Source organism: Acanthaster planci, linkage group LG08 (assembly GCF_054643075.1).
Source record: "Acanthaster planci isolate LZ-2023a linkage group LG08, COTS_SCS, whole genome shotgun sequence".
Classification (NCBI taxonomy): domain Eukaryota; kingdom Metazoa; phylum Echinodermata; class Asteroidea; order Valvatida; family Acanthasteridae; genus Acanthaster; species Acanthaster planci.
The window spans coordinates 3,898,255-3,911,888 of NC_141784.1; the positions used below are offsets into that span (position 1 = coordinate 3,898,255).

The 13,634-nt window shown below is 42.1% G+C and overlaps 1 protein-coding gene across 1 annotated transcript; it reads right to left on the bottom strand.

Moving 5' to 3' along the window:
• Positions 1 to 478: 478 nt before the first annotated feature.
• On the bottom strand, positions 479 to 13,255 carry LOC110981905 (rho-related protein racA-like). Its single transcript, XM_022239930.2, has 14 exons — positions 13,019 to 13,255; positions 11,244 to 11,343; positions 10,227 to 10,408; positions 9,280 to 9,451; positions 8,938 to 9,077; positions 8,179 to 8,350; positions 7,128 to 7,264; positions 5,928 to 6,039; positions 5,109 to 5,296; positions 4,657 to 4,852; positions 4,248 to 4,478; positions 3,859 to 3,956; positions 3,193 to 3,414; positions 479 to 1,559 (listed from the first exon to the last, which is right to left on the bottom strand). Exons 2-14 carry the CDS (start codon positions 11,257 to 11,259, stop codon positions 1,491 to 1,493), a joined length of 1,935 nt encoding a protein of 644 aa, XP_022095622.2. The 5' UTR covers positions 11,260 to 11,343; positions 13,019 to 13,255; the 3' UTR covers positions 479 to 1,490.
• Between the last annotated feature and the right edge of the window lie 379 nt (positions 13,256 to 13,634).

Here is a 13,634-nt window from a genome sequence, read left to right on the forward strand (position 1 = left end):
CCGAGCGTGTGAAGAACTATCAGTTCTTTTCCTACCTCCATGGTCTACGTAACAAAATTACTGGCCTTATCGTGCATCAACTTGAAAAATTAACGGGCGACGAGATTTTGAAAGACCTTGCCGAGGTCCATTTTCAGTCCGGGTAACTAGGACCCTAAAAATCGCCTTTTTATAACATTGTACGGTTTGGCTACTATCCCTAGACCATGTCCAAATGTTTAAAAAAGGTGATTTATAGGGTCCAAGTTACTCGGACGACCATTTTATAAGATATGCCCGCGGGTTCCTTCCTCTATGCAACCTTCTCTGGGTCGTCCATAAGAGTACAGAAGGCTGTTTTACATCACTTCGTAAGTACATGTATATCAAACCTCTCAAAATATTTCATGACGATGTCCGTGATGTGTTCCAGGACTGATGATCAATGTCAAAGACAATGACACATTGAATAAAAAACACTACAAATTACACAGTGCCCTGATTTTGTCCAGAAGACGACAACCAGCCTTGGCATTTATAAAAGGCACTTTTTATCAGACTCAAACCCAAAACGGGCTTAGATAGTAATCATGTATAAAACAGTATAATTGCACAAAAAGTACGGAAACAATAAATACATCACTTGGACACTTGACAAGGGAGACTTTGGGTTCTTTCCCCAAGTCATTTACATCAAGGCTCAGTTCATTATTGAGCGTTTTCAAACTTCCCAATATACAGGAGCAAATTAACACCCCCTAAACTTTCCAGTTGGTCAATATGCATTAGATATCAACTGACCCGGTATCCAGAACGGGGAGGAGGGACATCTTGCCTGCCCTCTCACTACGGACACTATCAAACAACAAAAACACTAACAAAAGAAGCACAGTGCAGCAACAATGGCCGGATGCTCATTGTCAGGGCACCGTCTTTCTTTTGTTAAATGTTTATAGTGTCTACACAGAACTTTTTTTACAGAAATTAAAATCACCAACACTTCGGAGACAACTCCAGCTAATTCCTTGGAGGGGTGGATTTTATATACAAAGTAGTAAATGCACATAAAAATAGTGTCCTCCAAAAATACACCATAGCCGTCCAAATAAAAGAACTGAAGGTCATTGCACTTCTAGTGATAAAACAACTATGTAGTTTTCCAAAAATTAACAACAAAAAATTAACTTTTCAAAATATTACTAAATATTACTTTTCAAATTATAGAATAACATGCGCCTAAAAGTATAAGGAATATATATATCTACAATTCTTAAGCCAGCTTTAAAGCAACTGAGGCAAACCTCTTCATTGAGGAAGGTTTTATTGACACCTTCTCACTGACTGCATATCACTCAAACGATTCCATTTTCCCTTCTTCATACTCTGTCCCCTTTCTTCCCCCATTGAGCCTTGTATTTCTCCAGCTCATCCAGGTAGCTCACAGGAGGCCAGCGATTCTCAGTGACATATTTCAGGTTCTCCCCCTCCAGCTTCTTAAACTCCGCCCGCTGCTAGAAGGTCACAAAGTTACGTGAAATGAGATCAAGGCACCACTGGGCAAGCTGGCTGGCATTGTATATCTGCCAAACAATCAGAAACGTACAGGTAACCATAGCAGTGCCAAAAAAGTTGTTAAACATGCAAAAACCACTGCGTCTTCAACAAAGTACAAAGTATACTTCTGCCAAACTTTCGACAACGGTGCTATTTTGGACAGACAAAAAATGTGTTGACTTGGTTCCCCTACTCAAATCATGTACATAATATCAGTAATGAAGGGTAGAACCATAAAGACAGAGAGATAAATCCAAAAATACACTCGAGGAAAAAAGAAACACACCACTGACCTTCTTTTTTTAGTTTTAGCCTTTCACGTTTTAGCCCAGTAATTTAATCTTTCATTTTTCTATAAATCTAATCTTTTTCATTTTTAACTGAAAAAAAAACAAGTGAGCACCACTGCTCACAAAAGTGGCATTTACAGTTCAATAATTAACATGACGTCCATTCACGTCAAAAACAGCTGTAATTCATCACTTCATGAATCGACAATAATGTCGCAGCTGGTCCTGTGGGATAGCAGCCCACTCTCCCTCCATGTCGTGTCGCCCTCGGTTGCTGTTGTGTCTCTGGGGGTGATCTCGTTGTCAGAGGTGACAACTGAGCAAGTCCCACACATTCTCGATGGGGTTCAAAGCCAGACTGAGAGCTGGCCATAGCAACACCTCGATATTGTTCTCCTCCAGGAAGTTGGCGCACACACGAGCCGCACGGGGACCGGCATTGTCCAGCTGGAACACAGCACAACCCCCACCTCTTCTTGTCACTAAAGATCACCTGCGACCATCTCTGCAATGTCCAGCGTCCGTGTGCTGTGAGCCACTGGACCCGAGCCTGGCCATGTCGGCGTGCCAACACTGAGCCAACACACAGTCGATGTGGTCTGATCCCGTCAGCACAGAGACGATTCCTAATGGTCCGTGCACTCGACTGTGGTGTGTACCTATGGTCTCAGCGGCAGTGCATGTAGCGTGCCAGAGCCTGTCACGGAGGTGGGACAGCCGGTTGGTCTTGTGCAGCGGTCGTGACCTGCGGCCTGTCAGTTCAGGAATGATCTGCACAAGTGCCAGTAATGTTGTAGCGCTGTTCAAGGGGCACAATCGTTGAGTGGTGGACCCCAAACAGCCTGGCCACTGCCTGTCGGTTCCTTCCAGCTTGGAGTGTGCCAATGGCTCGGTCTCTTTCAGGTTTTGACAGTGGTGGCATTATGGATACAAGTGTTTTTGGTGTCTTTTTATAGGCGAGGGTTGTGTTCAGAATGTGAAAGGTCAAACACATAACTTGGAGTCACTAACGTAAAACAATCAGAATAAAATGCCAAACAAAGTTTTTGGCAGTCATCCAAATCCCTCAACTAGAACAATGCCAGTCCCATTTCCTAAAAATATAATAACCTTTACATGGTGCGTTTCTTTTTTCCTAGCGTGTACATCTGATGGAAAAGTTTCTTGGGTCTTTTCCCCTCATGGCACCTGTGAATAACATTTGATTAAATTGACACTTACAGTCTGAGCACTGTGAACATTAAGAACTAGGCTTGACTCTGACGAGAGAAGACTTAGACTAGGAATCAACATTTGGAACTCAATGTGCACAATGCTTCATTCAAATCTGAGAATTCAAACACAATGCTAACAAAACAAGCTTACAAACCTGGGCTGTATGCAACAGTCCAATGACATCCACATGTTTGTCTGTCACATCTACCCCCTTGGTGATGTACAGCTCACAGAGATTTCTCAGTCGATCTTGGCCGTACCGATCAGCAGCTACAAGGATCCCCACGGCATCACCCTCCTCTATGGGGGCGTGGTCAGTGTACAGGTACTCCAGGAGGGCCAAGAAACACTCCAGACTCACATGTTCAATTTTAATCTAAAATACCACAAGACAAAAATTCTCCTCTTTGTTATTTGGATAAACGAGGCAGAGCAGATTATTATGGCCATTAATGTCCATCATCAACATGGTATCATTGATACATCTCAGCTTCATGGTCTAGATAACACGACTCAAAATTGCCAGGCTAATTCCACAGTGCCAGAGATGAGGGCACTTTGTCACCACTGTTTGAGTAATATATCCTCCCAGGAATAAAGACATACATAAACTTCTTAGTGTGCAGATGATCACAGTGCACGATTAAGCCATTTCCAGTGAAATGGTTGCTAGGGTTGTATACCTCATGTGTACTCTGCGATGGTTTCTGCTTTAAGAAATGTTTCATAGACCCAGAGAGCTGACGTTATGTAGCATGACAATTGCCTTTCTTCCGGTACAGTCTGCACACATCTGTGAAGTGGTCCAGGCCCAAATTACCTCATCTTGGCTGCTTTCTGTGAAGCCTCCGCTAAACATTCCACTCATAAACGAACAGCGAGATGTCAGCATCACCTTGTGAGCATAGACTGTTGTGTCTTTGCGAAAGGAAGGAGAAAAAAGGAAATTTTCATTTCAATGTCGTTATGGGACTGATGGGACACATAGTAGATTGAAACCCGAATGAAAAAATGGAAATAGTTTGCTGCTACTCTCCATTCAAAAAGAACTTGATTTGTACGCTGTCTATTCCTATTCCTGAGGAGGAAACCTTGCACAACCCACACCACCCAAATGCATCAAATTCCAGCTCCATGGAGCACTGTTCTTTACTAATAGCCAGGGATATCCAAGGGAACCGGCAGGAAGAGATACAAGACACGGCTTACCTTCAACTTTGAATCGGATATCAGACAGTGTCTGTTTGTTCAGGAACAACCACTTGGCCCTCTGTCCTGTCTGGTCATTCAGGAAGGTTCCAATGCTAGGATTCAGGAACTTTCCATCATTCTGTAGGTTCTTGACGATGCTGTCCAGCAGAGGCAAGTAGAATGTATTGGATGCTTTCTGTAAAGCCACAACGTCCTCTGTGCTGGTCTCGTCTGTAAGGCTAGGAAGGCCTATAATGTCAGGAACAGTTCAAAAGGCAGAATTTAAGTAGAGAGTTTCTTCTGTTTTCAGAGCTTCCACATACATTCTACTTCACAGAAATGGAAGAGCATTTCTGAACTGTATTACCATTGGCCACTGATTTCTTCAACAATAACAAGATGGTTAAATTGAGAATACTGCTATTACCTGTGTACAGGAACTCCAAAACTTGACGAAAGGTCTTGTAAGAGATATCTGCACTGATCGTCACCTGGGTCTTTGCTTTCTTAAGGAGACTTCCATCAGGGGTCACTTCATCAAGAATACCAGCTAAGCCAGCAATCCTATCCTCATTGATATCATCCCAGGTGAAGTTCAAGACTGAGGAATGGCTGGATGTATCCTAAAAACAAACCATGTGTTGAAATCAGAAAAATGATAAACCCGGGGTGGTTTTTCCCAGAAAGACAACAAAACAGGGCAGTTCAAACTTATCACTTGCAATGGTGCCGTGAAATATGTATTTTCAGATACATGAGTAACTGAACTGAATTTTCAGCAATTTCGTGTTGGCACAGGTTTTGTTATTAATGAGACTGAAGGGAATAACAGGAATGACAAAGGTGCAATGGACCTCAAAAAGATAAACTGTAGCCAACCTGGTCTGGTGGGTCCAGGCCAAACACACGACAGAAGAAGTTGGAGGCACTACACAGCACCACTTTGTGGGCCAAGATGCTCTTCCCTTCAACGATGAAGACGACGTCAGAGAAAGTTGGCTGCTCCAACGCCTTGCCAAAGTCGTCTGCGATGGTCGAGGTTTGGATTTCAATCCGAGGGACTTCATCTTGGGGTAATAAGATGTGCACAAGTACGAACTTCTGAATGACAAATTTTTGGCTGGTTTACTCACTCTTCCTTCTACATGTGCGGTCTATCCTACATGTAACTTTATGGTACATGTGGTTTGTTGGAAGAACGACATCCTTGTGGTGGTAAAACATAAAATGCGTGTACAGGTTCATGCGACGCTATCTGTGAAAGGCACGGTCTCTAGTCTGCTTGTGCAAGGTGTGCCACGTTGAATTGCTGGCGCCAGACTATCTCATTGATTTTCCACTGAGGAAGTGTTTCAAGTCACAGCCAATTACAACATGTTATCATTTTGGGTGCATTTTCCATTATCCTGGGTCAATATACCTTAATTAAGTCATTACTGACATCACAAATTGGTTGGAGAGAGATTAATACCCCAGTGCAAAAGTTCATCGTCAGGTAAACAGAAAGGTTATGTGTTACTGAATGTGCCGTCCAACTTAAAATAGACTAAGGTAAGGATTTTGTGTTTATCAAGTCAGTTGTGTCTCTCAAGCAACATGCTGAATACCCCATCTTATGTTATTACTACAAGGGACCATGGACAGGTGACACATGAAATGCAAGCAATGTTGACTTTGAGTAAATCTCACTAGGCTTACCTACTGGGGGAACTTCAGGCTCAGGTGGTGGGTGGGGCTTGAGCTTTCTCCCCCTGAAACCAAATAAACCCTTCTTTTTCTTTGGTACCCTAGCTTCACAACCGATGTAACCCTTTGGAAAAAAGAAGGAATTCCTCATCAGTGCTTGTAATCTAACAATCTTAAATCCAAGTTACAGTCGCATGTCAATGATTCATAATTGGACTTGTTTTCAGCAAACGTTTACTTCACCAGCCTCCTTCCAATCTTGTGCTCACATTTTCCATGGATGGTTTGCACCATGCAGTCATCATCCAATGACAGCCAGGCAACCCTTTATTGGTGAATAATTTAGAGTGTGTGTGATCACTTATCACAGTCCCTCTGACTGCAGGAGTTCTGACCTTTTCTGTGGATTTTTGAACGAAACAATACTTCATGAAATTCTACCCACTTACATACCCTATTTCAGACAGAAAACCAACTTTTAAAAGCCCACAATGACAGTAAGGATGATCTTTTAAAGTTCCTACAGGTGTGGTCCAATGCAACATCATCTGTAAACTTCTGCCTGAACCTCATATAGGATGGCAAAAATACGACATCACTGTCATTTCTTGAAGTCAAATACATGTTGATTGAGTCTCTCAGGAAGTTTACTACAAGCCTTAAATTGTTAAAATGCTTGGTGATGTGTACAATTCAGCTGGACCTCTGCTTCGGATCTCACAGTGTTGCCCTACCAGTATATTGCCTGAGCTCCAGTAGTCTTTGGTTATTTCCAAATGTTTTACTTTCCTCTTTGACAACATCCATACACTCTACACAACATCCATGCGCTCCACACATGATCCACACACTCCACACAACATACACACACTCGCACAAACATCCAGACACTCCACACAACATCCACACACTCCACACAACATCCAGACACTCCACACAACATCCACATAATTCTGTGAAGTATTCCTCTACGCTCTGCCTCACTCAAGAATTCTTCTTGTTATCTCGGTATCCTGTTTGCCAATTAAAAGCTGTCCAAGTGCTAGCACACCACATGAAAGAAAACATCATTTCTCCATTGTAACACGCCTTTTCCTTTACTTCTTGTGTAGCCTCCACCTGGATATTCACAGACAGCCAATTGACATTTTGCACCATACAGAAATTCAACCTGTCTTGTGCAACAAATACTGTTACCAAGAATTCACTCACTGCTTTCTGGAAGCATTCGTCCGCATTTAAGTTCAGCTGCCCAGTCATCTCAGTGTATTCCACGTTGAGTTTCTGAGCCATCTTCAAGCCCTCCTCGTATGTAACCACACGGGTGCGATGAGGACTCCAAGGAGGATCTGCCAAAGTGTGGCAAAGAAACTGTATACTGACAGACTTCCTGTGGGTAAGCTTGCATGTACACACCAACCTTACAACGTGTGTGGACCTTACAATAGAGCAGGTCCACATAATGCAGGTAAAGCAGGTTAAGTGGACCGTACATGGCTGAGCCAGGTCCACACAAGAGGTTCCCTGTCAGATTCCGAGACATATTGGGGTCAAGGTTACAGTGCCTGTTGCCAATGGAAGAGGAGCATTCAGGAAACCCTCAACCAAAACCCAGCTTAAAATAGTGCTGAAGGTTCAAGAAACTTAACTACAAGGGAAGAAATACATACCTCGATGTGCAGGGTTATCGCCTACATTAGCTACAACCACGACACTATGTATGAAATGGTAATGTGTATGGATTCATAAGTCAATATTCGATCAAGGGTCACAAGGTGGGTAAAGGTCCACACTTGAAAATCATACAAAATCCCATTGGGGTACTTTGAGGAAGGTTGAAGTGCCAAGTGTGAATAACAACAAAACATCACAAGTTCCAAGACTGACGATTTTTAAACACTTTTGTGGGCGAGTTTACTTTAATATTCTACGGTGGACACTAAAAAACGGATTGTTTAGGATCCCTCACTGGAAAATCAAATACAAACTGTATGGAGCTCATTGAAGCGTTTTTGTTAAATTTTAGGAAATAGCTTCTGCATGTTCAATTTATAACAACATTTCCATCCAATGCACCTTTCAATTGAAACATACAACCACATGTTGAAAAAGTGATTTCCCTAACTAAAAGCTAGGCAAATTTTGCCGCACAGATGAAATTTAGGTTCCTCCAGCCATCACTGGTTTCTCGTTCTCAGTGGATAAGTGATTTAGAAGGAAATCTTCCAAGCACAAATCTGAAGTCATTTCCAGATACACTTGCCTATGTTTGTTGCCACCAGGAGGATTGGAACGTCAGGCATGGCATGGCGAATCTCTGGAACCCATCTTGTTTGAACATTAGCCAGGGAAGTTCTGCTCCGAACAGAGAAATACAGGTGGAAAGCATCTACTTCCTCATGGTTCAGAGGATAGGACCAACTGAAGAAGTCTGGCTGAAAACCGGAAAAAGTGAAACTTTTATATACCAAGACTGTAAGTACACTGCAGGTATGGCACATGAATGAAACTGACAGGTTTCCATCTGGGAAAAACACTAAACCCTAGTGGCCAATTGGCAATTGGTGCAAAATCAACCCTTACAAAGTGTAATCTAGCAAGCAGCACTAGCAGCATTACTGAAATGGCACAAGCCTGCAAGCAGGGAGTGTAAGCATACTACGGGCTTCAACTAATGTGCGTGATACCACTTCAGTAACAGTAACTTTCAGCTTAGTTCATAGAACTTGCTCGCAAAGTTCAGAGACTGATGCTGCAGTTCACAGGTATCACACCAAGTCAAGAATACCAGAGACAAACAACCTGCTCTTTAGCAGTGCCATGATCAAGATAAATGTGAGCCTCCTCCTAGTCAGACTGGTCCTGATTCCAGCTATCTTGATCCTGGTATGATGAGGCAGAGTACCAGCCCCTAACCTGGCAGCTGTAAATCCCCAGCACCACAGTAAATAAATGATGGAATACTGAAGCAACAAAAGCCGTCAGCTAGTATTGCAGATTATTCCTGAAGGATTCCACTTACGGTACGCATCCGGTTCTGGTAAGTTTTCTCATTATTGTGAAGGAGTGCACTCGTCTCAATGTATGCCAAGTTATGTTTCTTTGCCAATTCTAAGCCTTCGTCAAATGTGATACAACTATGCTGGGGGCTCCCACGAAGATCTGCATGAAAGAGAACAGTATCTCTTACAAAATAAAGTTTTTAAAACACTTTCGTTGATCGGTATATAATATAATGTAATAGTACAGGGCTAAACTGGGCAAGGTGTAGAGTTCCTGTGCAGTAAGGTGTCTGTCAGAAATGCCAATCACGTTTTACCTTGATAGTAACAAAAAGTTGCTCCCCTAAGTAAAGTGGACTTGCCTATTTTGGTGGCCACAAGAATGATGGGAGTTGTGGGCATGTATTGGCGGATCTCTGGCAGCCATCTTGAATCAATGCTTTCAAAGGAAGACCGAAGCTCCACGGAGAAACACATCAGAAAGACGTCAGTGTGTGGATAGTTCAGAGGCCGCAGGCGATCATAATCTTCTCCCTGCAAACAAAGAGTACGTGTACATGATAAAAAGGCCCTGAAAACATCTTGCATGTTTAATTTGAGCTGACCTACTTTAAAGGTATATTCAACTTGACATAGTTTCATTTTAAGTTTTTGGGAGAAATTAGTAGTAATCTAATGGCAAAATACAGGTCAGAGGTTTTCAGATGCTGGCTGACAGCAAACGTGCTGTTGATTTCTTCTGTTTCTGTCATTTGGACAGTAGGGGTAAAACTATTTTCAAAGTGGGGGGGGGGCAGACATCAACCATTAACAGGCAGAGCCATAAAGCCCCATCTCATCATAGGACCTGCAAAAAGTGGATGACAGTAGGGGTGTGTGTTTACGGGTATTTTGGAACTGGGTAACTATTTTATGTCGATACCGGGTACCCTTAAAATATAAAGAACAATTAACAAACGGCATTGCGTACAATCCTGGCGGACCATGTGCCTAAAACAAGGGCTCTTTTTTGTCCCTAGCAAGCAGTACATTTGTTGTAAACATTTGAGGTGAATCTCTGTGTTTGTCCAACCCAACGGGAATCGCTCAAGTGATAAGGAAAAATATCTATAGACTCACAGCGGCACTACATATATGAACAGAATTTGCTGGAATGTGCTTAAACGTCCTCCACATTTTGACACTGGAAACCTCTACATGTTTAAGTATCATTCCGTGTGAAGAGCGTACGAGAAAATTAGTGAAATTTACAAGTCTATTCTTTGGTCTAAAAAAAAAAACCCGCAAGGATGTATGTATTGTACAATACCGTTTTAGATGTATCCACAAGCGCATGGGTGATAGTCTTCCCAGCAATCACAGTTTCAAATGACCAGTAGTCAAAAGTCACCGGAATGTAATCACGGGGAAAATAGCCCTGGTAATAAGAGATACAGAGGCACGTTTTGCCCACACTGCCATCTCCTACCAAGACGATTTTCACTGCGTCCTCTGTTGGATATCAAAGAGACAAATCTGGAGAAAGACCATTAAGTTTACAGATAATAAAATTCACAAACACAAGCAATGAAGCTTGGCATAAATTGGAAGGTCAGAAAAATGATGACTTTTCCAAAACTACATGCATGCACACATGGTTTATCAGCTGGTCTGAGGAAAGACAGCAGGACTGCTCTTTATGAAGACGGATACGATACAACTCAGCTAATGATGATGTTTACAAATTTGGCTTTTGCTCTTCAAGCACATACTAGTAAATGTACATCCATCAAACAACACACACTTTCTACCATTCCACATGTATTCAATAATCCTCTAGTATTAATGTTCAACTGTATTTGATATGATTTAATTGCAAACACTGGTATTAGAAGTGCAAACACTGGTGTTAGAAGCGCAAACACTGGTGTAAGAAGCGCAAACACTGGTGTTAAAAGCGCAAACACTGGTGTTAGAAGCACATTAAACGCTTGCAGTCGCAACGACTTTCAATAGAGCCTCTTGCACACAGCATAGCAGAGCAAGGAACTGTATTTAAATTTTTTTAAATTAAGATTTTTTATCAAACTTGTCATGTTAGGGCCTTGGTCTATACCCGTACTAATCGGTTGATTCGAAAATTTGACCCAGCCCCCACACAGAAGTGCATAAGGCATAGTACAAGGTTTCCTGGGCAGTGGTTATGTTGGGACCAAAATTACAGGTGCTGCAAATGTGTAGGACTAGAGTCATGACAGTGCTTTAGTGTAACACCAATAACGTTAAGTATGCATTGCTAAATTCAATGCAGCTTTTTACATGCACTACGGTACGGCAGACATCATACCTTTTTTATTGGGCATTGTGGCACTGAGATTTACAACCGCAGTAATCTTTACTCAAGTTCACAGGGTCTTGCTGATGTGTTAGTGATGAATCCCGCCCATCTGTCCATAATCAAAGCAAACAAGTTACATACAGCCGATCCACGGGCTAGTATGCCAACTTGTTTGTTGGCTCACCTACCATTCCATCCATATGGAATGCCAAAAAAGCAAAAAACTTAGAAACACATCGATCAGTCTTTTACATTGGTTGAGCAGTCTTTCACATAAATCGGTTGGTACTTGTATTTTCTGCTGATGAGCCCTTGCCATCCGTCTTGGCTATTGATCAGTCAGTCTTTTCTACTGATTGGCCTTTACCATTGATCGATGAATGATGACCAATGACAAAAGACTGATTTTACAGTCCGATGCATGTTTTCGCATAGCTCGTCACCGCGCACAAAGCCGTCTGAAAGTTGACTGATGACATGCTTACCAAAAACCTAAAGATGAACAAAACAGCCCAATGTAACCACACTCTTTCAAGTTTTCCGCAATCCTTCCCCAAAGTAACAAGTTTCACGAAATCTAAGCGTCTATGTTACCTAACCCTTAATTGATTTTGGCGGGACATTAAATGGTGGTCCAAGGGTGATCTGTTCATTAGAGCATTCTGTACTTTTTATGTAACTTTAAAGTTGAAAATTCATTGCCAGCTAGGGAATTTACTAAGGTGTCTTTTCAGTCAAAAATGTTACTTAAAAGTTGGTTGATAACATTTCACGATATTTTGAAAATGTCTTTGTACAGAAGCGAAATTTTCTAAAAACTTTTTATACCGGTATTTTAGAATACAATAGCAAGCAAGGAGACAGAAGTGCTTTCAAACTGAATTCTGTTGTAGCGTCAGTGTGGGATAACATAAACATAAATTCCACTGTTATCATTGCTATAAAATAAGTATTCCTGTATCAGTTTTTGTCATTACCGAAGTGGGCAATCTTGGGATTTGTTTTGATTTTGGTTGCCAATAAAAGCTATGGACAATGACATGTTGAAAGAACTTGTGTAGTTTTTTCATGATGACGATTTCAAAGTTTCCTTGACTTGAAGAGAACCAGTAGAGTCCAAAATTCGAAAAGGGGAATACTCTTTAGAACACTCCACTCAGCAGAGCCAGTTTGAAATAAACACATGCTTTATCAGTATTTCAATTTCTAACATTGCTTTAAAACATGTAATTTGAAAGCAATCAGTAGAATTACAACTGAAAGCAAAGTCTGCTCTGCTCTAGAAAGAGGTGGGACTGGGATTCGTAGGCCATTAGGAGAAATCTAGTCTACTCCTAGTCTGACTAGGCCTAATTTGGACCCGAAATCGCCTTTTTGAACATTTGGACATGGTTGGGCAACAGTAGGCCATAATCATCCAATTGTTAAAAAGGCGATTTCGGGTCCAAATTACTCGTACTAGTATTAACCAACTCTTACACTCTACAATAGCCTGACTTTACACAGCAATTTGATCGGCAAACAACCGTACTTGGGGGAAGAGTAGACCCGTAAACAGGGCCCAACGAATACCCCCCCCGTACACTGCCTAATGGGCCCTGTCCCGACCCACAAACAGGGCTGTAGTGGCTCTCTTTTACAATCTGTCTCTTATCTGTCGCCACCACAGCCCTACTTGAAGGCATGTCTAATCTTAAAATGTCTGAAATCCAAACTGTAGGTTTGTCACAAACTTTGAATCCTAATATCTTCCGAAATGAGAATGACTCGACAATTTTACTTACACCGGCGTATTTCTCAGAGTTTGGACTTTCATACCAGCACCCTAAAGCTTTCCAAAATCGTACATTTTCCGATGTACGGCGCCTCGAAAAACCCGACCTGTACTGTTACATGCCATATACCAGGCACGAAACGGGACGAACGAATCTCCCACCCCGGCCCCAGGCAGGTTGTGTAGCAGTGCTACCTGCTACAGTACTAGCCTATGAAATTTCAGGTACCTTCATAGGCGTGGACTTAAATACGCAGTATGGTTATAATGGTACCCAGGAACTAGACCAAACCCTTGCCGCCGATCGGATGCACAAGCAAACACAAATAGAAGCATATAAGCCTGGGCATGGCAATCTGCAGTAAAAAAGTCACTGCTACACCGTTGACTTGTGCACAAACTCACTGCTACATACACAGCTCCAGTGCTACAAGCAAGCTGGGAGGGAAAAGTCAAGGGTGGAAATCTGTAGCCAAAAAGTGCTACACCGTTGACTTGTGCACAAACTTACTGCTACACTGTGCTACAAGCAAGCTGGGAGGGGAAAAGTCAGGGGTGAAAATCTGTAGCAAAAAAGTGCTACACCGAAGACTTGTGGTGCTACAAGGTGAGAAGGGAAAAGTCAG

Excerpts from the sequence above, each read along its gene's own strand:
- LOC110981905 (XM_022239930.2), bottom strand. Across the intron at positions 5,297-5,927 it reads GCCTGAAGTTCCCCCAGTAG|ATGAAGTCCCTCGGATTGAA; the intron begins GTAAGCCTAGTG and ends TATTACCCCAAG. Across the intron at positions 4,479-4,656 it reads TTTGGAGTTCCTGTACACAG|GCCTTCCTAGCCTTACAGAC; the intron begins GTAATAGCAGTA and ends CTGACATTATAG.